General features: G+C 56.3%; 1 protein-coding gene and 1 long non-coding RNA gene across 20 annotated transcripts in view; both read left to right on the top strand.

Moving 5' to 3' along the window:
• The window catches only part of TNS3 (tensin 3), a 200,610-nt gene that overhangs the window by 132,150 nt on the left and 43,187 nt on the right, over nt 1-25,273 (top strand). For all 19 annotated transcript variants that reach the window (XM_082692739.1, XM_082692741.1, XM_082692740.1 and 16 more), the window contains 4 exons: nt 7,329-8,582; nt 15,845-16,014; nt 16,766-16,892; nt 16,977-17,060. In XM_082692739.1, the coding sequence (XP_082548865.1) occupies nt 7,329-8,582; nt 15,845-16,014; nt 16,766-16,892; nt 16,977-17,060 (1,635 nt within the window). The remainder of the gene's footprint in view (nt 1-7,328; nt 8,583-15,844; nt 16,015-16,765; nt 16,893-16,976; nt 17,061-25,273) is intronic.
• LOC309845169 lies at nt 17,498-22,434 on the top strand. Its single transcript, XR_014301087.1, has 2 exons — nt 17,498-19,335; nt 21,734-22,434. It is a non-coding gene; the product is annotated as an uncharacterized lncRNA (long non-coding RNA).

Below are 25,273 nucleotides of genomic sequence, written 5' to 3'. Positions count from 1 at the left end.
CAGTGCTGCACGCCCAGAGGAGAGACAGATCTCTGCGCGGGTGACTTGGGGAGATAATGACGCCCGCCAGCACACTCTGGGAAGGATGCGTGCCTGGCCAGGCTCTTCTCTCACTTGGGAAGAGCAGACCCTCAGTTCCCCCTGCCCCTCCCCCCCAAGGAGGAGGACATTTCCGAGATCACCCACATCTCCCCTCCAGCCCAGAGGGCGCGGGGGTCCCCCACGTGCTCACCCCCTCCAGTGGGCTTGCTGGGTGACAGAGTTCTCTAGGCCCCAGAGGCTGGAACCTGGGTGCACTGTCTGCACAACGCAGAGGACCCCGAGACACTTGTCTGACACCAGAGGTGGGGACACAGGCAGGTGTCCGTGCAGGGTCCATTCTCAGAAAGCTGGGCAGACCATTGCCGCCACTGCAGCTGGTGGTCAGAGCCCGGGCAGCAGGTGTGGGAGATGGGGTCCCTAACCATCTGGCCACGGGACGCTGTGTTACAGCTGCCGAAAGCTCGGGCCAGCTCGAGCCGTGCCCAGGCATGTGCGGGACAGTCGACGCTGGCAGTCTGGATGAGGTTGGACGAAGGCTTATAAAACTTTGGGAGGAATTATTCTAAAAATCTAGCTTTTACTTTAGATTTCTATGAAGAATCTGTTTTTCAACTTTATTCCCGAAGGACAAGATCAGTTGAGCTGAGTTACGCCTTCTCCTTAATCCGACATGCTCTTACTCCTCAGCCCCTGAGGAGGCAGGCCTGGAGTGTGGCAGATTCCAGAATCTGTCCCCAGGGCAGGAAGTGGGTGTGCAGGGACAGCGTTCACCTCTGTGTTGGTCTCAAAGGATATCCCCCTCTGTGATTTCTGGGTGGCTCTCCTTGAACTCCCCTTTGCCGGGTCACTTTTGCAGAGATAAGGAGAGTGAGGTCAGAGAGGTTGAGTAACTCACCTGAGATCACACAGCTGTGGTCAGAATTTTTAATCAGGACCTGAGCCGAGGTGGATTGTGGCAGAAAGCCTAGAAGGAAGTGGAGATGTGCTTATAAATCACTCCGAAAGCAAACCCCAAGCACGCTTTGTGGCACGAGGAGGGCACCGAGGGGCCCCAAGGACAGTTATCTTTAGGAGAGAAGAGTTCTGAGCACATAATGCGGTCTAGGAGGAGGAATGAAGGTCGCAGAAGAGAGGTGGGGGGTGGGAGCCGTAGCAGGGTGGGCTCATGGTGCAGTGACCCCTTTCCATCCTGATTTCAGAGCTGGGTTTGACCCAGGCCTACCTCGCCTCAGGTAAAACGAACTCTGTTCAGCCTGCACAGGGCTTTCTGTCCCCAGACTCCTACCACAGCCAGAATAGGGCACATACCTGTGCTGAGTGCCCTGGTGCCCCTTGGTGCCTTCCCTCTCTGCCCCAGAAGGTCAGGCAGGAGCAGGCCGTGTGCCTGACAGCGCCTGGAGGTGGATGCAGGGAGGGGGTCCTTTTCTCTCCTTCCCTGGGAACCCTGCACAGGGCTGGTGGGGACATGGCAAGGAGGCAGTTGGTTTGGCTGTGTGGCCTGAGTGTGTCACTTGGAGGGGAGCTGGAGAGCACCATGTACCCCCAGCGGGAGGCAGCCCCAGCCATCGGCTGTTGTCCCCAGTCAGGGGCTGCCATCCCCAGCCAGGGGCATCAGGGAAGGGAGGGAGCCTTCCCTTTCTCAGGGGCTCCTGCCCCCAGGGGCTGTGGGCGCCGCGGGAGGGAACGTGTCTCACAGTCTGCCTGGGTTCCCGCCGCTCTGCAGCCTGCAAAGGGGACACGGAACTGTCACTGCCAACCCAGCAGCCATGGCACAGGGGACTCAGCGGACCGGGAGCCAGGTCAGGAGCTAGGGAGGGAAGCATGGGGTGAGGAGGGAGTGCCGTGTGGGGGGGAAATTGCACAGAAAACATCCAGGCGAATTCCTTTCCTAAATTAAATTGCTCATTTCACCGAGGCAGCTGGTCTGCTGTAGGATTCCAGTGTCTTCAAGGAATGGTAGGCATGGATTGGGGAGGGGACAGAGGTCAGGGTGCGTCCCAGATGCCCTACAGGCTCTCTGAGCCTCTGTTCGCATCTGCAAAACAGGTTTTCCGGTTCCTGCTTCACAGCTTTGGGGGCGTCACAGGAGCCCCGCACATCGGGCCTGTGTCTTCAGAATGTCCCACATTTGCTGGAGGACATCTCTGCATCTCTTTCCTTCTGCGGACACAGCCTCCCCCAGCAGCAGCCAGCCCTGGACACGTGCCTGCTGGCATGGAAGACTCCAAGGGAGGACCCTGTTAGCTCTTCTGAGATGAGAACCAGCTTTGTAAGGGAACCTGACGGGACAGTAGAGGGCGAGGCTCATAGTCAGTACGCAGGAGACCGAGGAGGGTCCAGGGAGCCCAAGCAACCGTCACGTTTGTTCTGTTAGAACGGATGTCCGTTGGAAGCAGGGCCGCGTGTGGCGGAACCAATTATTACAAGTCAGTTCTACGCTTTTTTGGCCTCAGAAGGGGCTGGTGCCTGGAAGGAGGCAGAGTGGGTCCCTTTGGCTGGTTTTTGACAGGCCTGTGCGCACAGGTGGGGGTTGCCTGATCTGTGCGGAGCCAGGATGGGAAGGCGAGTTTCCTTCTCTCTGTCCATCTTCTGGTCTCCCCCATTTTCTTGCAGTCTTTTCCTAGTGCTTTCAGAGGCCTGCTCCCTCCTGGCGGAACGCCCCCTCTCAAGGTCAGGTGGGGGTGGGCGGGGCTGGGGCACTGCCCAGGCAGCCCCTTCCGTGGTTTCTTCCTCCTTGTTCTTTTCCACTTGATAAGCTGCCCTGCTGTGTCATGCACGCCTAATCAGAGCCGTGTTTACGTTCGTTTGATTTTTAACTAGTCCCTGGCTGCGGGGAAATCATTACCAGGCTACGCCTTCGCCTCATTTTGAAAGGAGCCCGGGTTCTGGCTGAGAAGGGAAAGGTGACACGGAGGGGAATGACAGGGGGTGGGGGGGAGGAGGGACCACTGAAAGCTCCCCTCCCAGTTCCCCAGCAGAAAGGCTGCAGGAAGAGGAAGCCCCCGGCTGCACCTTCTAGAATTCAATGTCCTCGCCCCCACTCCAACCCCACAGGGGGCCACTCTGTAGCAGCTGGGTTTGGACATGGTGCAGAGCTTCGAAGCCTGGAGCCTCCTTCCCTTGGGGGCCGTGCCCTCCCTAACCCCTCCCCCCCACTCCCCCAAACGCCCCACCCCCTGGGGTCGGTGGCAGCAGCAAGACACCAGCCACACAGGGGACCTGGAACCACAGCCGGAGTCAGGGCTGTGCCTGGGCCCTGGGGTAATACTATTCCCCTTTCTTTTCCAGACCCCTGCCACCCCAAGGGGCCCTCTTCCATCATTAAACAGGAGTGTCCCTAAGGATTGAGCCAAGCTCCTGGGGGGCTGTGAATGGGGTGGGGGCCGGCTCCTGATAGTTTCTGGGGTAGGGTTCTGCAGGCAGCTGTGTGGGGCCCTGGTTGCATTGTTGACTTCGGGTGTCGGAATCATGGCAGCTGCGCTGGGCAGGTGAGCGGGTCCCTACCCAGGTGCTGCAGCCCTGTTCCCGCCTATGGTGCAGGTGGGAAAGACCCGCTTGCTTGGAAGCCTCTGCTGGGCGGGTCTGAGGGGAGGGAGGCGGGGCAGTGGGCGGGTCTGAGGGGGGGAGGGAAGGCAGGACAGTGGGCGGGTCTGAGGGGAGGGGAGGCGGGGCAGTGGGCGGGTCTGAGCGAGGGAAAGCACTACTGTTGGGAGGATGGTGGGGGGACTTGAGTGGCAGAGATACCTTGCCATTGTTTAGCACCCCATGCGTGCCCCCCTCTTTGCCGCACCCCTGTCCCAAGGCCTGGCGACCTTTGGGCGACCCCGGGGGCATATCTGGTCCCTCTGCCTGCCAGTGGGCCAGCTGTACCTTTTTTTTTTTTTTTTTTAAGATTTTCCTTATTTATTTGAGAGAGAAAGCATGAGAGGGGAGAGGTCAGACAGAGAAGCAGACTCCCCGCCGAGCAAGGAGCCCAATGTGGGACTCTATCCCAGGACTCCAGGATCATGACCTGAGCTGAAGGCAGTTGCCCAACCAACTGAGCCCCCCAGGCGCCCCGGGCCAGCTGTACCTTCACTGCGTGTGCGTGCTTTGGCGTGTTGGAGCCTTGGTGTGGGCGACCTCGGTGCCCCTGCAGCCTTGCTCTGTCTCTGCAGACCAGCCAGCTGGTCTCATGGTGGGGGTGGTCGCCGCTTGCAGGAGAGTGGGGGCCCTGGGGCTGTGGACACGCCTGCCTTCATGCTGTGTGGCTGTGGGTTTGTATGGGCTGGTTGGTTTTCAGTTCTTTTGCCCACTGAGGTAGAGGAATCTTCTAGAACAGCTCCTCAGTCTTCCCTGTGTGTGAACGTGCTAGAACATTGGCTTTCTTGGTTATTTGTTGCCCACTGGGTACCGGAGTCTGTTCCCTAATTTTAGGGATGCCACAGGTTCCCAAACCCCCAGCCCAGCCAGAGGCTGTGTTCTTGTGGGGGATGCAAATGGTCCTTAACACACGCTCAAAGCTGCAGTGTCTGAGTGTGGGTGTGTGGCAGACGGAACACCTCCCTGAGAAAGGATGGTCAGGGAGGCCCGGCAGAAGAGGGGAGGGAGTGAGCCAGGACAGAGAGCAATGGAGGCAGAGAACAGCAAGAGCAAAGGCCCTGGGGCAGGTGCAGGTGTGCACCTGCTGAGGTCTGGAAGGAGCAGGATCAGGCGGGAAATGAGGTCCTGAGGGAGTGTTGGGCTCCATCCACCAGGGACAGAGCTCTCCTCAGGGATACAGCCCGCTGGCCACCTGTACACCCGTTATCTCTTTCCTCTAACGGCACTAAGAGGTGGGATTAATCACTCCACTTCATAAGGAACCAGGGGCTGGAGCCGTCTCAGTGCCAGCTGAGGGCACAGAGCGTAAATGCAGAATGGGAACGCGGGTGTCACATTCTTCCCACTGGAAAACCAGTCCTGTTCCTTCTTGCAAGAGTACAGAGTGGGGGCCAGAGGCCCCTTCCCTCGCCCCATGGCCGAGACATTCCCACTCCCTGAGATCATAAGTGGGTGTGTCTCTGGGCACATCCCATGCCTTTGGGAGAGTCTGAGCTCCTACAGAGGGAGCTGCAGGCCCGGGCGGGTCTGTCTTGGGGCATCAGGGATGCGGGTCCTGTTCCTTTCCTCTAGCCGTAATGTGCGTCCTGTAATCTGTGTGCATCGGGGGCAGTTCAGGGAGGGCCTACGCTGGTGATGGTTTGCGTCCCATCCCTGTGCTGCCCATGGGGTGGCTCCCAGGCCCCTTTCACAGCCCCAGGAGCTGGGGATCCCTTGTCCTAAGCGTTGGGCCTTGCGTGGGGCTGGTGTTGGGTGTGCAGTAATGGTGTTGCTGTAACACATTTGTTATTCTCTTGACAGGGCTCCTGCTGGTAAAGATCATGATAGGGGTACTCACGACTCCCCAGGCAAGGGGGTTTCCTACCCTTGACCACGTCATGTAGACTCTTCTTCGTGGGTCTGGCCAAGGGGTTCTGACTCAAAGAGTGATTAATGGTACTTTTGCCCAGTGTCCATTGTCAATTAGAAGAACTTCTGTACCTCTCTTTGCTGGCTTCCTTTTTAAAGTCATGGTGTCTGCATTTAAGTGGGATTTGGGGAGCAGGATGTGGATGTCACAGACGCACAGCTGTGGCGTGAGATCCGTGTCTAGAACTCTGGCTGTGCCTCAGCCCCTCACCCACTGGCCTGGACTGCTCTGACCCCTTTGTCTCTGTCATGGGGTGGGGAGTGGTGTGGATGAGAGCCACCCCTGGCCTTGCACTCTGCCAACAGAGGGAAGGCGCATGCTCGGCGGGTCTTATGGAAGATCCTTTCCTGGCCCCCAAGGGTCTTCCACAGAAGCCGAGTTGAACGCGTGTCGGGCCTGGAAAGCCCCTCCCCTGGGAGCCATGGAATTCGGGATCTCAGCGGGGTCCTTTCCGCTGGGTCCCAGGGTCCAAGCGGCCTGAGTTCTGGTCCCGCCTCCACCTCCCAGCAGTTGCCTGACCTCGGCTAGTGGCCGGTTCCTGCGGAGCTTCAGCTCTGTACTCGGGAGGAAGGAACGAGTTAGTTCATCCTGCAGTAATCCGGGCGAGCAGGCGTCTGCCCTCGGGCAGGTGCTCCGGAATGCAGCCAGGGCTCCACGTCCATCGCCCTGGGACCCTGAGTCGGAGTGCAGCCCCCGCCCTTGAGCTCTGCCACGCGGTGTCTTCATGGGATCTTCTGGGTCCTCCCCCTCCCCGCTCTGCTGTGGCTGCGGGTCGGTGTGTTCACACACTGCCTTCGTCCTGCTTCTCCCAGGCCCATCAGGAAGAAAGCCCAAGATCACACGTACCATCCACACAAGAACCTGTGATACCCTCAGTCCTGTCTCAGTCCTGTCTCGTCATCCCAGCATTTCCAAAACTGCTGGGAGCTGCTCACTGTGCCAGGGTACCCTGCATGCCGGGGCCGGGACCCCGGGTCTGGGGCTGGTTCCTCCGGGGACCCGGTTGCTGCGGATCCACGGTGGCTCCCCGGTGACCAGAGAGTGTGGACACCACCCTGGACAGCCCCCTCATCGCGCTCTGCCAGCCATGTCCCTGGGGGAGACCAGAGGAGGTCCTGGGCCCCAGGCTCTCCCCAGCTGCCCAGCAGCAGGTGGAGGCCAGGGTTGGAAGTAGTAAAAGAGGAAGAGAGCCGCACTCTTCCCGCCTCTGCCGTGGCCCTGCTTATTTCCCAACTGTCCTGGCGGGCGGAGGCTAGTGCAGAAGATCTGCTTCCTGTCTCCTGCGTCCTGCTGTGCCTTTGCTGGACCTTCTCTGTGGAGGGATGCTGTGCTATTGGGAAGTCTGCAGATGAGTTCTGCCTCTCTGTCTCCCCATGAGGTTCAGGGCCCCCACACCCTGTGTCCTGCTTCTGCATTCCCAGGAGCTTAGGAGCTCAGCTGTACCCAACATGTAGACTAATGATGACATTAGACATTAACTCTGAGCCCTCGGGGCAAAATGACTCCTTAGTGCAGAGATTCCGGAAGGTTCTCTAAGTGATGGCTCTCTTTCCACAGAAAGGTAGAAAGAAAGGGTTCTGGGTCCCAAAGCTGTTGGACTCTTTGAGTTGCTTTTGCTAATGCTCGTGTTGCCGGGGTGTGGGTAGACTTTGGGGGCCCCAAGGAGTTCTCGCCCCCATTATGGTGAGGTGTCTGTCAGGAGTTCGTTTGTTCGGGAAGATGGACACATGCATCTCGGGGGCCCAAGCTCCTTTTCCAGCCGTGACTTACCACCTGTCTCCCATTTCCTCCCCAGTGCCGCACACGCAGGGCCCCGTCGATGGCAGTCTTTATGCCAAGGTGAGGAAGAAGAGTGCCTCGGATGCTGGCGTCCCAGGCGGGTCTCCAGGCGTCCCCACCGCCAGCAGCCCGGACCACGGCGACCACACCCTGTCCGTCAGCAGTGACTCTGGCCACTCCACCGCCTCCGTCAGGACCGACAGGACCGAGGAGCCCCTTGCTGTGGGGTCCAGGCGGGGTCTGAGCCCCCAGGAGAAGGCCGAGTTGGACCAGCTGCTCAGTGGCTTTGGCCTGGAGGATTCCGGAAGCCCCATCAAGGATATGACGGATGCCCCCAGCAAGTACAGCGGGACACGCCACGTTGTGCCTGCTCAGGTGCACGTGAACGGAGACGCCACACTCAAGGACCGGGAGACGGACATCCTGGACGACGAGATGCCCGGCCATGACCTGCACAGCGTGGACAGCATCGGTACCCTGTCCTCCTCGGAGGGCCACCCGTCAGCCCACCTGGGCCCCTTTGCCTGCCACCAAAGCAGCCAGAACTCCCTCCTGTCGGAAGGGTTTGGCAGCAACCCTGGTGAGGACGCCCATGGCAGCCTTGCCCCTGACCTGAGCCTCAGCGTGGACCCCCTGTACGAGCGGGACCGGGCGTTCGGGACCCGAGAGTGTAAGCAGCCGCCACCAGTGCTCCGGAGGCCCTCAGTGTCCGCCCAGACTCAGGCCTACGGACAGAGTGGCTACTCCACGCAGACCTGGGTGCGCCAGCAGCAGATGGTGGCTGCCCACCAGTACAGCTTCGCACCCGATGCTGAGGCCAGGCTTGTGGGCCGCGGCCCGGAGGACGGCCCCGGCCTGGTGCAATCCCAGCCCAGGGTTCCAGTCACCCCCACTCGGGGGGCAGGCAGCAGAATGGCCATCCAGAGGAGCCTGGGCCCCGGGCCCCAGGTCCCTGATGCACAGCGGCCCCCTCCCGGCAGAGCATTCAAGCCCAGATTTCCAGATGTCAGAGTCGTGAATGGGACTGGACCGGAGCCGAGCGCGGACCCGTCCCCGGGCTCACCCACCCTGGACATCGACCAGTCCATTGAGCAGCTCAACAGGCTCATCTTGGAGCTGGACCCTACTTTTGAGCCCATCCCCACCCACATGAACACACTGGGCAGCCAGGCCAATGGCCCCCTGCCCCCTGACAGCGGGGGAGGTGTGCTGCGGGCAAGCGGCCTGCAGGACATAGGAGAGGGCCCGGGCAGGGCCTCTGTGCGGCAAGGTGAGTGGGAGTCCCATGGGATGCACACTTGTCTGTGTCTGCGTCTTATGGGACGGGGCCTGCAAAGGAGTGCTGGGCTCGTCCCTGGGTCTGGGGGAGGGCCACAGAAAGGATGGGGGCCCCTGGGCACAGCCTTGTGTGGACGGGTCAGCAGCTATGCACCTAGCTGGCCTTGCAGGAGTGGGGGGCTGCTTATGGGTCTGGTAGGCCCGAGAGGGCAGGAGACTTGGGCATGGGGAAGGATGGTGGGGATGAGGGGATCTGGGCCCAGCAGGGCCTCAATACAGAGGGGCACAGTCCCTAACCAACTAGTTTTGAGTCCTGTCATGTTCCAGGTTTGGCAACGCAGGAATCCTGTGCTGAGCCTCCATGGGGAGGCCAGGGCTGCTCCGCTGAGCTAAGACACATGTGTCCAAGCCAGGAGGGCTGGCAAGTCTGAAAGGCACCATGCGGTCCCAGCATGGTGGCCGTCACCTGACATGTCACCTGACATGTGCATCGTGTCTGTGTCTGTGTGCCTGAGGCTTGGCCCCACCGACATGTGTCTCACCTGAGCCACCTTGAGTCTTGCTCAGACAGGAAAGGGGTGGGCAAGTTCCAAGGTGCTGTACCTTCCAGCGAGACCCTGCCTGGTCTGCCTTGTGCCTCAGATGAAATTCTCCTGTAGCAAATACTTGGGTGCAGGGACCTCAGCATCCGGAGGCAAGTAGAATCCCTCACTCTTTGTAGAATGTGGACTGATCCTAAGAAAGACCACGAGTTACCTAGTGTTAGGATGTTGGGAATGGCATTCCCCACAGCCACTCTTGGAGACTGCTGCATGTCCTGACGGCTTAGCACTGGCCGCACACACACTGTGGGTCTGGTTACTTCTGGGAGGAAGATGGTATGTGAAAACTGAGCATTTCCTGAGAAAGTCGACTCGATGTCAGCACTGTATTAATGGTGGTGGTGTTGATAACAACGATGGAGGTGATGATGGTGGTGTTGATGGTGGAGATGATGGTGATGGTGATGACAATGATGGCCGTGATGATGATGATGATGGTGGTGATGATGGTGATGGTGACAATGATGATGATGGTGATGATGATGGTGATGATGGTGATGGTGATGATGGTGGTGGTGGTGGTGATGGTGGTGACAATGATGGCCGTGATGATGATGATGATGGTGGTGATGATGGTGATGGTGACGGTGATGATGATGGTGATGATGATGGTGATGATGGTGATGGTGATGATGGTGGTGGTGGTGATGGTGTGACAATGATGGCCGTGATGATGATGATGGTGATGGTGATGATGGTGGTGGTGATGGTGATGGTGGTGGTGGTAGTGGTGGTGACCACTGGTGTGATAATGGTGTTGATGATGGTAGCCGGGACGGTAGGCACTTGTAAGTACCTGTGCTGTCCCAGGCATCATGCTTGAGCTTCTTGGAGTCACCCATGATCTCTGCGTCTATCATGGCATGTAACCAGAACTTCCATCTGTCTGACTGTGCGTCCTGTGGCTGAGCCCTTATTTCACTAACCTCTGACTCTGCCACCAGCCAGAAAGCCTCTTTGTGTCCTGGCACACAGTGATGTTTGTCAGTAGAGGGGTGTGGTGCTGGCAGGAAGGCAATGACTCTCCAAGGACCCATGTTGCTTTGCTGAATTCAGGAGGCTCGTCACAGGACAGTGTAGGGAGCCTGCCCCTGCCCGTAAGACAGGAGAGAGTCCTGCTGGAAAGCTTTCACCTCGTGAAAGGGGGTGAGGTGGGAGAGTGGGTTTTGGGGTGTTTTACTACCTCTATGCCTCTGTGGCTCTCTTGCTCTGGTTGACGCCCTGGGTGTGTGCGCCCCTCTGTGCACCCCTCCCTGCAGCCCAGCACGTAGGTAGGTTTCTCGGGTCACATTCTTCAGGTGGAGGAAACTCTGCCTGATGATGCCCAGATAGCAAAAGAAAGGACTGTGAAAGGTATGGTCCCACAAATGGCAGGAAGCCAGTTCTGTTTTCCCATCTCTCAAGGGCTCCTTGCTTCATGTTGCCAAATATTTTGTCCGTGTTAACTCGACCTGAGCCCACAATGACAGGATGCATCCACCGTGTTAATACTGAGTCAGGGAACCTGTTCATACCGAGGGGAATTCAGAGCAATGAGAAGGAGCAGCTTTTATTTTAAGCAGGCTCCCCGCTCAGCACAGAGTCCATGGTGGGGCTTGAACTCATGACCCTGAGATCAAGACCTGCACCAAGCTCAAGAGTCAGACCCTTCCCAGACTGAGTCACCTGGGTGCCCTGAGAAGTAGCAACGTTGAATCATCTATCCTGGAAAGCCCACCCATCGACGTTAGATGTTAAACACCAAACAGAGGGATCCAGTGTGAGAACGTGAGGGTACGTGGGCACTCAGAAAGCAGCCTGATGTCATTGCCCTGCACACCTTGTTTTCCATGCAGCAGACATGCACAGACGTGCAACAACCCAAGGTCATGTTAACACCAGGACGGCTGCCTCTGAGCAAGTCAGCAAGGCAAGGGGGTGCATCCATGGCAATTTTCTAAAGCCCTAAGTTTGGTGACTTGTGCAGTTCAAGGTCCCCATTAGCAGTCAGTCCTGTCTCTCAGCCCTGGCCCCTGGCTGGTCTGATCTGCCTTCTGACCCTGGATTTGCCTGTGCTGGGCATTTTGTTTAATGGACGTGTACGGCATGTGTCTGATTTCTTTCACTGAGTGTCCGCTTTTCCACGCTCGTCCAGGCGGTAGCGTGTGTGAGAGCGTTCTTCCTCTGTGAGGCTGCCTTGTATCCGTGGGGTGATCGGACAGTGTGTATACCGCTCACCTGAGCACAGATCCCGTCGCTTCGCGCTTTGGCCGTTGAGAATAGCGCCGCCGTGAACATCTGTGTGCAAGTACCACCCTGAATGTTTCCAGTCCTTTTTTTTTTTTTTTAAGATTTTATTTGAGGCAGAGGGAGAAGGAGAGAGAGCTCGAGAAGAGAAGAGGGAGGGCAGGGGGCAAGGGAGAAGCAGGCTCCCTGTGAGTGTGGAGCCTGACATGGGACTCAATCCTAGGACCCTGGGATCATGACCTAAGCTGAAGTTAGGCGCTTAACCAACTCAGCCCCCCAGGTGCCCCTGAATGTTTTCAGTGCTTGAGTAGAACTGCTGAGCCACATGGCCCTTCTTTGTTTAACTTGTCAAGGGACCACCCCTTCCGATGTTGAAAAGTTCGCTCTGGAGAACCCCCTGGCCTCTGACGTGGGTGGCTTGTTTCCCGAAGCTCTGGCGTGGATGTACTAAGAACTAGTGGGTCCACACGGATGCGATCCCCTAATGGCTATGTGCACCGTCACTTACAGACAGCTGTCATTTACTTAACCCCTGGATAAGGCTGGTAAGGTCTTTTGTGTCTGGATAGAGAGGTCACAACCTCTCCAGCAGGGGCAGCTGGCCAAGGCACTGGCCTGCACCTCCCTGTCCCGAGGGTGGTCCTGAAGTGGACAGCTCCGACGACCATCCTGTGTCCCCCTAAGGTTGCTGATGCCTGGGGGGCTCCGTGGGTGAAGCATCTACCTTCAGCTCAGGTCATGATCCCAGTGACTTGTGGGGCCCGCGTTGGGCTCCCTGCTCAGCCTGGAGTCTGCTGCTTCCTCTGCCCCTCCTCCCACTCCTGTTCTCTTTCTCTCTGACAAATAAATAAATCTTAAAAAAAAAAAAAAAAGCTACGGTTGCTGAAAGACGCATGTTTGAGGAGCAGGCCAGCGAGACCTAGTGCTTTGGGGAGGGGACAAATCATTCAAAGGGAGAATATATTCAAAGAGGCAGAAGGGACCCAAAGCCAGGCACCAGACTCTGGTTTTGGTATTTTCAGTGAGTCGGGTGAGGAATTTGCCTTTTGGTCGCTGTGTGGCTTCATACATTTTGCTTGAGGTCCTGTCTGATTTGGAGTGAATGGTGGGAGGAGGATGGCTAACATTTCTCATACTGGAAGGAAGGCCTTCTAGCTTTTGGGACACATCCTTTCCATTTTAAGTGCACCTATTGGGAAGAAATGTGACCTAACCAAGGGGTTCGGTGTTCCCCAGTGGAAAGGATTTTCAGTTTTGCAATCCAAAAGACAGGCTTGCCTTCTTTGGCCCCCTGGCCTCGTAGTGCCAGTGGCAGCCCATTCCCACGGGCTCCCCTGGTGTGGGGATGGGGCTGCGGAGGGTGGCCAGAGGCCCAGAAAGAGAGGTCTCTGCTTCTGGAGGCTGCTTCTGCTACAGTCTTGAGTGTTGGCCAGTGCTGGGAATTTCTAACAAACGCCTTCTAGTTCTTCGCCGATATACCCTGCAGGTGGCAGGGACGGACAATCCCTGTGGCAGCTTAGGGAGAATAAGGCTCCTGGAGCCATTCTGGGGACATTCATTGTTGCGTGGAGCGGGTCCTTTGACCTCGCCCACCCTCTCTTGAGAAGATGCACGTGTCTAGTTGAAGGAGCTGGACTGGGGAGGCCTCCCATGACCACAGCCGTGGGGCAGGCTTTGGCTGCTGTTTGTCCTCACTCCTAGGAATGCAAGGGAGTTTCCAGAACCCAGTGTGCTTGCCTGTATGACCCAGCACTTCATTCTTCTGAGGTTGTCTGGAGGTAAATAAATGGCTCTGGGCACTTCACATTCTAGGGGCCCAGATCCATCACAAAGGGCGTGTTCTTGGAGGTTTCCATTTACTTTCTGGGGCCGGAGATGGCCCCCTGGGCTACAGAGAGCAGTTACCTGGGAGCATTACCAGATGCGGAGACAGAGTCTGCCTGCAGAGGGCCGGCGTGGGTTGACCTGGGCTGCGATGGGGGCATCAGAATGATTTTAAATGCCCCCCACCTTTGGAACGCCTCGGCGTCCCCAGTGGAGACCTGCCTCTGTGCTCGGCGGCGTGGTCATGAGTCCGGGGCACCGGGAAGTTGTTAGAAAAATGCCAGGCTCTGGGCCACACTCCCGTGGTTCTGCCTTCCCAGGGAAGGGGTGAGGTCTGCGCACCAGGAATTTTAATGCGATTCTAATGTGCAGCCAAGTTTGAGAATGGCTGTTTTGTATTTATGGCTCTGCCTGAGCATGCGCTCCGCCCACCTGGAGGGCTGACCCCGCCCACCCGGAGGGCTGGTACAAACCTTTTCCAACCCTGTTGTGGAATTTGGAAGCTGGAGGGATGTCAAGTGCTGAGGATCAAGGTGGTGAGGCCTGGTCTGGGCTTGATTTCGACAGGGCAGAGGAGGGGCCGGGACCCCACCTTGTGAGTTCTCAAGTCCTTCACCTGTGGACAAGATCAGACAGTCACCTCCAGAGGTCTGAATCGCCCGGTTGGAGTGTAAGGAAGATACAGGAAGATACAAAGGGGTATCTTTGTATGTTCCTTACACTTACCGAAAGATCGGTGTATTTACGAACAGGTGCAGACTTGTCAAGGGGCTTCTGGGTTTTTTGTCATTGTTGTTGTTTAATCCAGGTTTTTATTGAGTAATCTGAGCCAGTCCCCTCCTGCCGCTCCTTCGACTCCGTGGCAGTTGGCGACCACAATGCTGATCTCCCAGGTCAGGCTGAATTCAGTCCTGCTGCGAAGCGCTTTGTGGGCACCCCATGGTCTTGGCCTGAATCCTGGGCTTCCCTTGGGGGCTCAGCGGGGGAGTCTGGGTACCCGGGAATTTCTCTGCCCTGGGGACCTCACCACACCTTCTGGTGACGATGGCTGTAAGTCGCATCCATCAAAGACTGGGGCTGAGACGCCTTCTGTCCTGGGGCTGATCACGGATCACAGCCGCGCTCCGTCCCTGCGTATCTGCTGAATGACCGAATGAGCCAGTCTTCGAGCCCCTGCACCCCACAGGAATCTGAGCCTCCTGGACCCTGGCCAAGGCCAAGCTGACACAGGGTTTGCGGCTCAGCGGGGGGGGGGGGGGTGTCTGTCCTGTCCTTGACCCCAGCACCACCCCCTCCCTGGGAATGAAGTGGATTTGCAAAAATGAGACATGCTGGTGTTTGAGAATAGCCGTGAGAGGGGCTCCCAGGGATACCTACCCAGCTTTAAGCCTGAGGGGGGGACCCAGAGGCCCAGGGTATGTGGTGTCCGGTGGCAGGAGGAAAAGAGACCAAAGTGAAGATGTGAACTTCCAGCCGAGGGGCCGCTGGGTCACCTGGTGGGACAGGCTCATGGCACTCGTCAGAGGAAGAGCTGTGCCCAGGCCAACCCTCTGGTGACCAGGACTGCGGGTGGATGAATGGGTCCCCAGGGATTTTGTGGGCTCTGTGGTCCCGGGTTGCTGTGTTTGCTGCATCGATTGCAGCATCCGCTGTGACTGAGGGGCTGGTGAGGTCCCCGTGTCCTGGCTGCCGGCTGGGAAGAGCGGGGCGGGGGGTGTCTAAACAGGAGTGTGGGGCTGGGGCTGTGCGGGGGCGGAGATGGGACGGAGGCGTCCAGGGTTTAGCATCTGGGGCCTGGTGCTCGCAGGAGGTCCCCCAAGGGAGCCCGGGGCTTGTTGCCCCTTCTCCCCATGGTCCTTCTCAGAAGGGACCCCCGCTGTGGGGAGGGCTGAGCGCACCCTCCGGTTCCCGTGGTGCTGCTTTAGCTTGAGTCTGTCCCGCCTGCCTCTGGTCTCCTGCTCCCCTTTCTCCGGGTGTGGCTTCTTCATGGAAAAGGAGAAACATGGGCTCGGGCAGGTGGATGTCGCCGATTCTTCAATACAGTTCGGAAAAGAGATTTGAGGGGTTTTGCTGTTGAGCTCCAGTGATGTCCGGCATCTTGTTTTTCTGGTTGTGAAAGCGATACGGTCAGCGTGCAGACCGCAGCGTAGCGGCCACCAAGAATCCTCCGTGCATGGTCCAGGATGGGGGACGGGCTCCATCCCGGCCTCACGGGCTCTCCCTCGTGCTTCCACAGCGCTGGATTGTGCGAGGCAGCGGGGAGCAGAGGCACAGAGACCCCTTCTGGGAATGATGCTGGGAGAAGCGGGAAATGAACAAAAGTGGGTTCCCATAGTGACAGTCTGGGACAGCACGCTTGGCAACGGAAGCCAGAGAGCAGAGGACACCCGGGGGATGATTCCGTTTCTAGGAAACGTCCCAAACCGGGAAGACCAGAGGTCGCCAGGGGCAGGGGGAGGGGAATGGGCAGTGGGAGCTGAAAAGGTTCTGGAACTAGGAAAAATAAGTGTCAGTTTGGGGAATTGTAGTCAGCTTTTAGTTAAGGACTCTGTCCTCCGCTGTGGGAAAAGCACCTGCAGTCCACGTGTGTGTCTCTTGTCAGGCTCCTCGGGGGACGAGCTGCTGGGCGGAAGATTCCGGAAGCTGAGCCTCGGGCAGTATGACAACGATGCTGGGGGGCAGCCAGCCTTCTCCAGATGCGGATGGGGGAAGACCCCCGGTGTGGACCAGGCAGGTCTGGCGTCTTTCCTCTCTCCAGCAGATGCCAAGGAGGTAGGCACCATCCCCAGGCCCCTTCCCTGACTGGGGTCCTGTTGCCACCCTGCTTCCCTCCCATCTCGCAGGTGGGGTTTCTCCCAGAAAGGCAGGGGTGTGGTTGGGAGAGCCCAGGTGTGCAGCCCTGCCCCCAGAAGGCACCGCGCGGCCACCGTGGGCTCTGCTGGATCTCATCGCTCAGACTGCACAATCGGGGGAGGCGGGAACATGCGGGGGGTTCGAGGGTTGGTGGCCAAGGAGGACATGGACTTGCCCATGGTCTTAGGCCACAGGAGGGAAGCAGGAAGAAAGTGGGTCAGCGTGGCCGTGGCCCCCGTGGTGGGATCCAGGGCGCATTTCCAGGCTTTAATGAGAATGTAGTCAGGTAGGTTGAACCCCGAATGATGAGCGCATCCCTGTCAGTGTTTTCTCATTGTCCAGGTGGAAACTTGGAGCCCAGAGTAGCTTAGAAAAGGACTATCTGGAGAAGTCCTTCTGCTTTTTCTCCATGCCCTGGTCTCATTGCCCACGATAAGGAATGGGTTTTGTCTGTACTCCACCGGGTGCCCGCCCCCCTCTCTGCCGGCTCCACGCGGTCGCAGGTGGCTGGGTTGCAGGGACTCCCCCTTCCTTTGAGTTACTGAAGTTCTTCATGGTGGCTGCTGATGGCTCACTGCGTGTGGCGCCCTGACCGCCATCCCCACGTGTGGGCCAGCCCGGGCCTGTCGTCAGGGGGTGGCCTTCACCTGACTCTCCGTGCCCATTCCAGACGGTGGCCGCCACGTACCCCCCAGACCCCAGTGGGATCAGCGGCAGGACCTTCACACCAACCAAGGGCGGCGCTGACTCTGCCTCTCCCACGCCGGCGTTTCCTGTGTCTCCAGAAACACCGTACGGTAAGCGAGACACTGCGCCCGCGTGGTAGACAGCCGCACCCCTTCAGGGAGGACGCGGCGACAGAACTTTGCTTTCTTTTCCAGTCACAACACCCTCACGTTACGCGCCCTTCACCCCGCCAGGGCCGCAGGCGGGCAGCGCCGGTGGTCTGTACAGAGACACTCACGGTAAGAATCCCTCCTTTCCTCCGCTCTGCCAGCGACTTGTGTGGACATGTTTCCGTGGGCGCCATGTCTCGGGCACCTCAAAAGGCCCGGGGAGTGCAGCCCGCTGGGAGCTAACCACGGCCTGCGACCTGCGAGCAAGGGGAAAGCTCGTGGGCGCTCGGGGTGCAGTGTCCATGGTTTTGACCTCCCCCTACTGTTCCTTGGAGCTGGAAGCAGCCGCTGGAATGCCCGCCCCACCCTTTACAGAGGAACTGGGCCCTGCGGGGTCAGCAAGCCCAGCTCAGTGCTTCAGGGCCGCCCAAAACCCCACCCCTGCCACCCACGGTCCTGGCTCTCTCCAGGGGGGTGACGACCTTGAGGACGCATCTGTTGCGGCCCTGGCACATGTCCCCCGTGCTTGGCAGGGAGTTCAAGGGCACGTCGGCCCAGGTGAGAGAACAGCAGCAGAGCAGCAGCGATGGCGCCAGTCGGCACCTCTTCCTGCGGACACCGCCCTTGCCTTGAGTGTCCAGGACAGCCCGGCCTCAAGCATGGGGTGGGGTGTACAGCTGAAGCCCTGTGTGCGCTTTGAAATCTTTCTTCTCTGCTCCTAGCTGCTTTCTGCTGCTCCTTCTCTGCCCTGGGGAGGGTCTGCCAGCTCTGGGGCATCAGTGAGGGGTCCTCAGGCGCCCCGTGGAGGGCGCAGTGAGGACAGCTGGTGCTGTGTCCGTTTCCCCAGATAAAACCGGATCTGAGTGTCATTTACAGGAAGGGCTGTCCTCCAAGGTCCCATCGGCTTTAAGACCTTACACGCTTCTCTTTACGTGCGGAGCAGTTAACCCACCGGCCTTTCCTGGCAGGTGGGGCTGACCCGCGGGCAAGGCAGGGTGTGTGGTGCGGTTCGTGCGTGTGTGGCTGTGGAAGCATCACACCGCGGAGACGCACGCACAGCGTCGCGTGTCTGTCTTGCATCGGAATGACGTAGGTGCAACAAACACAGGGACACGGCTTGTGCCTCCACTCGCCCCTCCTCCGGGAACCGACCGTGACCCAGGACTCATTTCAGTGTATTAACACCAGCTTTGCTGGTGACGGCCGTGGGACATGGGTGATGAGCCCAAGGAAAGAAAATACCAGAAAGAAACTTCAGACTGAGGAGCAGCCCCTGACTGGGCCTCTAGGCTCACTGTGTAGAGGAGCATGAGGGGAATGTGGAACCTTCCGGAACTTGAGAAAGGCCTGGGAAGGCAGGAGGTCGGCATACTCAGCAGAGGTGCCAGCTCTGGGGCATCAGGCCCGTGGGCATTGTGGCTGGCATATCTCTGTGTGGCGCACGGTCTGCACACCTAGCACAGCCGGCACGTCCCGAAAGACTTGCGTGTGTGTCCCCACGTGGGCGATGTAGGGCTCTGAGCTCAGATGGGAAAGGCGAACGCGGTCAAGGGGCAACTGGTGCATCCTAAGAACACCTGGGAGTCCTCTGGATTTTTAATCAGACCGTCCCCAATGTTGTTGGTCCACGAAGGGCTCCGAGACCCACCCACACGGCGTGGACCTCTGAGGGGCCACCAGCCTGGCAGAGCGCGGAGACCCTGCTTGCATGTGGCGGTCCTGTGTGCTGGGACTGCGGCAGCTCATGCGTGTGTAGATGACATTTGCCCTATGGTCTTTGCAGCATGATTTCTCTCCTCCTGCATTCTCATTTTGGGGTTCACTGTCCCTGTTGTCCTGCTCACGGGTAGGTAAATGGACACAGGCCCAGTACATCGCCCAAGCCACACAGCGGGCAGGGGGCAAAGCCGGGACTGTGCACTGGCCAGCCTCCCCCCAGCCAGGTGTGCTTTGTTCTACACCGTCAGGTTGGGGGGGCCCTGACATGAGTCCGGTCACAGAATAGCTGTGTCGTGCGTAGTTAGTGACCCGCTGAACAGGTTGCCTCATCTGCAAACACAAGAATGCCTCATCTGTGACCGGCGCACAGGGTTGGGGTGGGATGTGCTTGGCATCTAACATGGTGCCCGGCTCTGTGTCATTTAGCGCCAGGTGCCACTGTGTGTATACGTAAACCCCCGTCAGGAGGGTGGTGTTGGCCTCCTGGCATGGAGTAGATGTGGCGTTCCCTGTTCCCTCCCGGTGGTATGTCAAACAGATGCCAGGAAGCTGAGCGGTGGACTGGCTATGGCCCCGAGACCGCGGAACCCAGATGGACCACATCCCCGGCTGTGGAACAAGCTTCCGCAGAGCAGAGAGAATGGGTGCCACACAGGGAATGTGACCAGAAACCAGTAACAGAAAGGTAACAGGAAAATGTCCAAACGCCTGGAAGTGATGCAGCCCCTTTGCAGATAATTCGTGGGTCCAAGAGAAAATCTCGGGGGAAATCACAAAGTATACCAAAGTGAATAAAATGAAAGTAAAATATTTCACAAGTGGTAGCACAGAGCTCAGAGAGAGCTGAGAGGAACACTCATGGCAGTAAACATATACGTTAAGAAAGGAGAAAATCTGAAATGAAGAATTTGAATGCCTGCCTCCAGAACCTAGAAAAGGTTAACCCCAAGATCCCCAGAAAGAAAAAAAAAATAATTTATTTTTTAAAGAAGAAAATATTTAAAATACAAACAGAAATCACTGTTTTTTGAATTATGAATGAGGAAATAATAGAAACAAGAAATTAAAAAAGAACAGGTTCTTGGAGATGATCGAGAGAGTTGGTCAGTCTTTCCAAAGATGAATGAGAAATAGGGAAGAAACAAATTGCTAATATCAGGAATGAAAGGGGCCCCTCACTGCACAGCCTGTAGACGGAAGAGGATGGCAGCGCTGTACATAGTGGTTCACCATGACGATGCACCATGACAACTTGTTCAGTGTGAACTAGGCACTTTGGATGCCCTGTAGCTAGTGAGGAAATTCATCCATGACATACACCTTCCCCCTGCCCCCAAAGAATTCTCCAGGCCCTGATGGTTCCACTGGGGAATTCAACCAAACGTATAAAGAATGAACACGAATTCTTCACAACCTCTTCCAGAAATGAAGGGGAAGGAACACATCCTGGTTCATTCCATGGAGCCAGTGTTCCCTGGTACCAAAATAAGACAAAGAGAACAAAAAAGGAATAAGAGGCCATTATCCCTTATGAACAGACACAAAATCCCTTAACCAAACCCAAGGAAATAGAATAATAGTGTATATTTAAAAATTACACATTTTTTATCAGGTGGGATTTACTCTAGGCATGCAAAGCTCTTTTGATATTTCAAATTCCATCAGTATCATCCATCGTATTTAATGGATAAAGAAAAAAATAGCCATATGAGTTTTTTTTTTTTTTTTAAGATTTTAAAATTTATTTGACAGAGATCACAAGCAGGCAGAGAGGCAGGCAGAGAGAGAGGAAGGGAAATGGGCTCTCTGCTGAGTAGAGAGCCTAATGCGGGGCTCGATCCCAGGATCCTGAGATCATGACCTGAGCCGAAGGCAGAGACTTTAACCCACTGAGCCACCCAGGCGCCCAGATGAGTTTCTATCAGTAGATGCAAAGAAAAATTTTTTTGACAAAATTTACATCTGTTCTGACTATAAACTTCCAGCAAAATAGCACAGATGGGACCTTCCTCAACCTAGTAGAATCTATTAAAACTGTACAGCTTACACATAATGCTGGGAATTCTATAGGATTGTCACACGAGAAGAGGGGGCACAAGGCCACAGAGTGGAGAGGGAGAAATAAAACTGTCCCTTTTCGCAGATTCATGATTTTATCTATGTGGAAAATTCCAAGGAATCTAGGAAGAAGACCTCCCAGAACAAGTAAGGGACATCAGCTGATTGCAGGACCCAGGAGATGCACACAAAAGTCAATTATATTTGCATTGACCAGCAGTAAATGTGTAAGACCTAAATTAAATATACAGTGCCATTCATAATAGATCAAACAAACCATATGTATATATATATATATGACGTAAACCTAAGAAAATATGCAAGACTTGTCTATTGAAGACTCCACAGTGTCAATGGAAGAAATCAAAGATTCAAACAGATGGAGTGGCATACCATGTTCATGGATTGGAAGACCCTGGTGAAGATGTCGGTTCCTCCCAAACTGATACAGTTTTACCACAGTTCCTATCAAAATCCCAGCAAGATTATTTTTATAGACAAGATAATTTTAAGGTGTATGCAGAGATACAAAGGAAGTAGACTAGCTAAAATCATTTTATAAAAAGAATAAAGGGAGAGGCATGGATTGACGACTTCCCAGACTTTCTAGGTAACCACAGAAATGAGGACTGTGTGGTGTGCGGCAAGGGACAGACACAAGACCAGGGAAACAGAATGGGAAACCCAAAGATAACACCCACACGAATCTGCCCAACTGATTTCTTTTAGAAAATATGCAAGATAAGTCAATGAGGGCGAAACCGTCCTTTCAACAAACGGTGCTCACCGTTGGAAAAAAAAAAAAAAAGAACGTGAACCAAAGTCTTGTATCTTATACTGAAGTTAACTTAAAAAGAGATCATAAACAAATATAACACTGTAAAACTTTAAGGAAAAACACATAGCAGAAAATCTTTGGGATCCAGGCTACTCAAGGCTTAATTAGATTAGCACCCAAAGTGCAATCCATAAAAGGGAAAATTGGTTAAGTAGGACTTGATCAAAACTGAAAGAATTTTCTATAGGAAGAACCAGCCAGGAGGTGAAAAGGCAGACCACAGACTGAGAGAAGATTCTGCACTCAAAATACTCGGCAGTAGAAAAAGAAAGAACTTGAACAGAAAGCGGGTAAGAGCCAGAAGGAGACCTCTCCCTGAACAAGATGGACGGACGGCAGATATGCACACGATAGACGCCCAGCATCATTACCACTGGGGAAATGCAAGAGATCACTGGTGGACCCAGCGAAACGGGTAAAATGAAAAATAGTTTCAACATCGAGTGCTGGCGAGAAGTGGAGGAACTGGAACTCTCCTCTCCTGCTAGTTGGAGTGGGACACGTGCAGCCTTTCCATGGAGACAGTCTGGCACTTTCCTTAAAAAACCTTTACATGTCAATACATGTGATTCGACGAGGAGCCCTGAGTTTTTATCCCGAAGAAATAGACTGACACTTGTGCAGAATCCTGTACCCCGGTGTTTATAGAGCATCTCTGTGTAATTCCTGACCTCCGCGTACGAATCCAGAATGATCTCAGACTCACAAAGCCCAGTGTTGGTCCCACTGGGGAAGATGGGGTGTGTGTGGTTGGAGCAGTGCTGGCAAGCTGGGTGGGGACCTTATCGTACTGTTCTGCCTGCTTCTTTATGTGTGTGGAATGTTATGTAACAAGGAGTTCAGGTTAACTCCGGGAGCCCTTGGTGGTGAATAAACGTGGGTGCGGTCCACACGTGTGCACTCCCACTCACCAGCGCTGTCCTCCTGTTGGTATACGCGCAAGCAGGGACGACAGATCCAGGGATCCCACGGTGGGGAGAACCAGTTGGTACTGGTTGTTCCCTGGTGAGGCGGTCTGGAGCGTGTATGACGGGGAGCAGGGTTCAGGACCCGCTAACTAGGCTAAGGGAGAAATCTCAAGTTCTGACTTCGTTGCTGTTCCCACGATGGTCTCAGCACGGGGTCAGTGCGACGCTTAACACAGAATCCCTTCCGCTGTCTCGAAGATAACGGGGTGTCCGCTGAGTCCTGGTCGGTGGCTTCCGGGACAACCCGCAGGACAGGCGTCAGAGACAGGCAGGCGTCTGCTGAAGGTGGGGAAGACAGATGTCATCTGGTCCTGCTGCAGCAGCGGAGAGCCCAGAGCAGAGGGATGGTCCCTGGATGCAAAGTTCCTGAATGGGATGTCAGGGGAGGGGGATTCTTGCTAACCTGGCCCTACAGGATTCTTGCTGCTGGAGGGCGGAAGCCCCTGCGGGCTGGGGAGAGATGATTTTGCAGAATCTGGGCTAGGACAGGGTCCTACAGGGAGAGCCAGCCAAGGCCAAGGTCCAGGCCTCCGGGAGAAGGGGCTCCTAGAACCCTGACTCTGGTGTGGTCACGGAGGGACTCTGTCCCAGGTCAGGCCCACCATGCCCTGCGGCTCTGGGGCGGGGGGGGGGGGGCAGCGTGTGCACTCTGCTCCCCCGGCCCATGTGTCCTCTGTTCTGGTTTCCTCCAGGTCCTCTGGCCCCCTAGGTTCAGTGCCAGGTGTCCTTGGAGCCTGCCTGGCCTGCCCCCTGCCTTGAGCCCCTCACATCCTCCCCTCGCCAGAAACAAGCCTATGCACTGAACAAGCAGAATAATTAAAAAGCATGCCTCAGGGTGCCCCAGGTGTAGAGACAGATGCTGGAATGAGAAGCCAAAGTCCTGGGGTTACGGGGGTCAGTGCTGGGACTGCCCCTCCCTGACCCGCTCGCTCCTGCTGCTGTGGGGGTAGGGCCCAGTAAGCTCCTCTCTCAGCACCCCTCCCCCCAGGACAGCGAGGGAGCTTTAAGCATTTACCAAACAATCAGTGTTTAAACATGAATTCAGATACTGTGGATTCTCCCAGAGGTGCTGGTACCAGAAGGATTGGGGACGAGACGGGGTTCCGGTGCTGGGGCATGCTTCAAGGTTTCCCGTCTGAGGCATTGAGCCCCCTGAGGACAGAGACCCGCAGCTCTGCCCCACCTGGGACCCACCAGTGCAAGCCTGGGTAGGCAGTGTGTCCAGTGCATGTCTCACCCGCCTGTGTCCCACCCCGGGAGACGGGGGCCCACGGGGACACCATCCCCAGAATTCTCAGCAATTCCAGATATGAACCTGTGATACTGTGATTCCTAGTAAGAAAGACAGATTTGGTCTCTGAGCCCTTTGCTGAGACAGAGCTCCCCAAACCCGTGGAATTCCTTAAGGGGAGCAGCAGGAAGGGGTCTCTTGTGATGTTAACGAGGGGATGTTTGGGAAGCACCTGGGGGTGGGGGCTGGTTGCCAGGGAACCGACCACGTGATGACAGGATGGGACCTCTCAGCCCCACCCCCTACCTCCGGAGGGGAGGGGCTCAGGTTGATTCAGTCACCCAGGGCCATGATTGATCAGTCAGGTCCCTGTAATGAAATCCCCACAAAAACCGAAAGGACAGGGTCTGGAGAGCTCCCAGGTTGTTGAGCAGGTGGAGATGTGGGGACCGTGGGCCCTGAGGGGGTCATGGGAGCCCTGTGCCCCCTTCCCCAGACCCCTCCCCCGGCGGCTCTTCTGTCCCTTCCTGAATTAACCCTTTGATAACAAACCGATGATCAGGGAGTGAACCGCGGCCCTGAGTTTTGTGAGCCGCTCCAGCGACTTCATCAAGCCTAGCGAGGGGCCGTGGTCTGGTCTGGTCTGTGGCTGGTCACTCAGAACCCAGGTGACAGCCTGGACGTGGGGCTGGCATGGGGAGGGCGGTGCTGGGGGACCCACCCCCGACCAGTGGGTCTGTGTCTCAGGGCAGATGTGTTGGGGTGGAGGTGGATTGCAGGAGCCCAGGCTGCCTCAGAGGGCTGCCTGGTGGAGTGGGGGGAGCCCCACAGGCTGGATGTGGGCGCAGAGCCTTTTCAACGTGCTTCTTGAAACAGAGTTTTAAGAGTTTCAGTGAAGGAGGGGTTCATTCATAGGAGAGAAAGATACAGGTCAGAGGAGCGGTTACGATGAAGTCCCAGAACCTAAGTCAGGTTCCGTGGGGTGAGGTTTGGAGCCGACGACTAAAGAAAGAAAACGTCGCTGGTGCAAAAGGTGGTTTATTAGAGCACGGGGACAGGACCCATGGGCAGGCGGAGAGGCGGCTGCCCCAGGTTGTGAGGGTAGGCATGTTATATACCCCACGGTTGGGGGGAGGTGGTGAAGGGATGGGAGGTTTCAACAGAGTTCTCACATGTTAGGGAGGGCCTACAAGGTGCTGGGTGGGGGGGTGGAGGCCTTGTCCTTATGGCTTGCTCAATGTCGTCTTTAGGTCAGGCATTAACATCAAGATAGTTGGGAGATTCTTGGTGGGGTGTTATGATCCTGCTATCATTTACATTCCCTTCTACCTCAGCCTCCTCCGGTTTATGGTGGGGAGGGAGACATTAGGGCTTCAGGAACCGAGAGTTATTTGCCTCTGGAAATTTGTGCTGTTGATAAGGTAACCTCCCTGTTTAGATCTCTAGGACATCTGTAGAGCAAGGGAGATTCCTGTCCTGCAGGATTGTGATCCCTGCAAGTTAACTATTTATCGTTTTATGGCAGTCA

The sequence above is a fragment of the Mustela nivalis genome (assembly GCF_964662115.1).
Source record: "Mustela nivalis genome assembly, chromosome: 12".
Classification (NCBI taxonomy): Eukaryota; Metazoa; Chordata; class Mammalia; order Carnivora; family Mustelidae; genus Mustela; species Mustela nivalis.
Note: the sequence above shows the minus strand (reverse complement) of the source record. Positions and strands in the feature narration are given on the sequence as shown.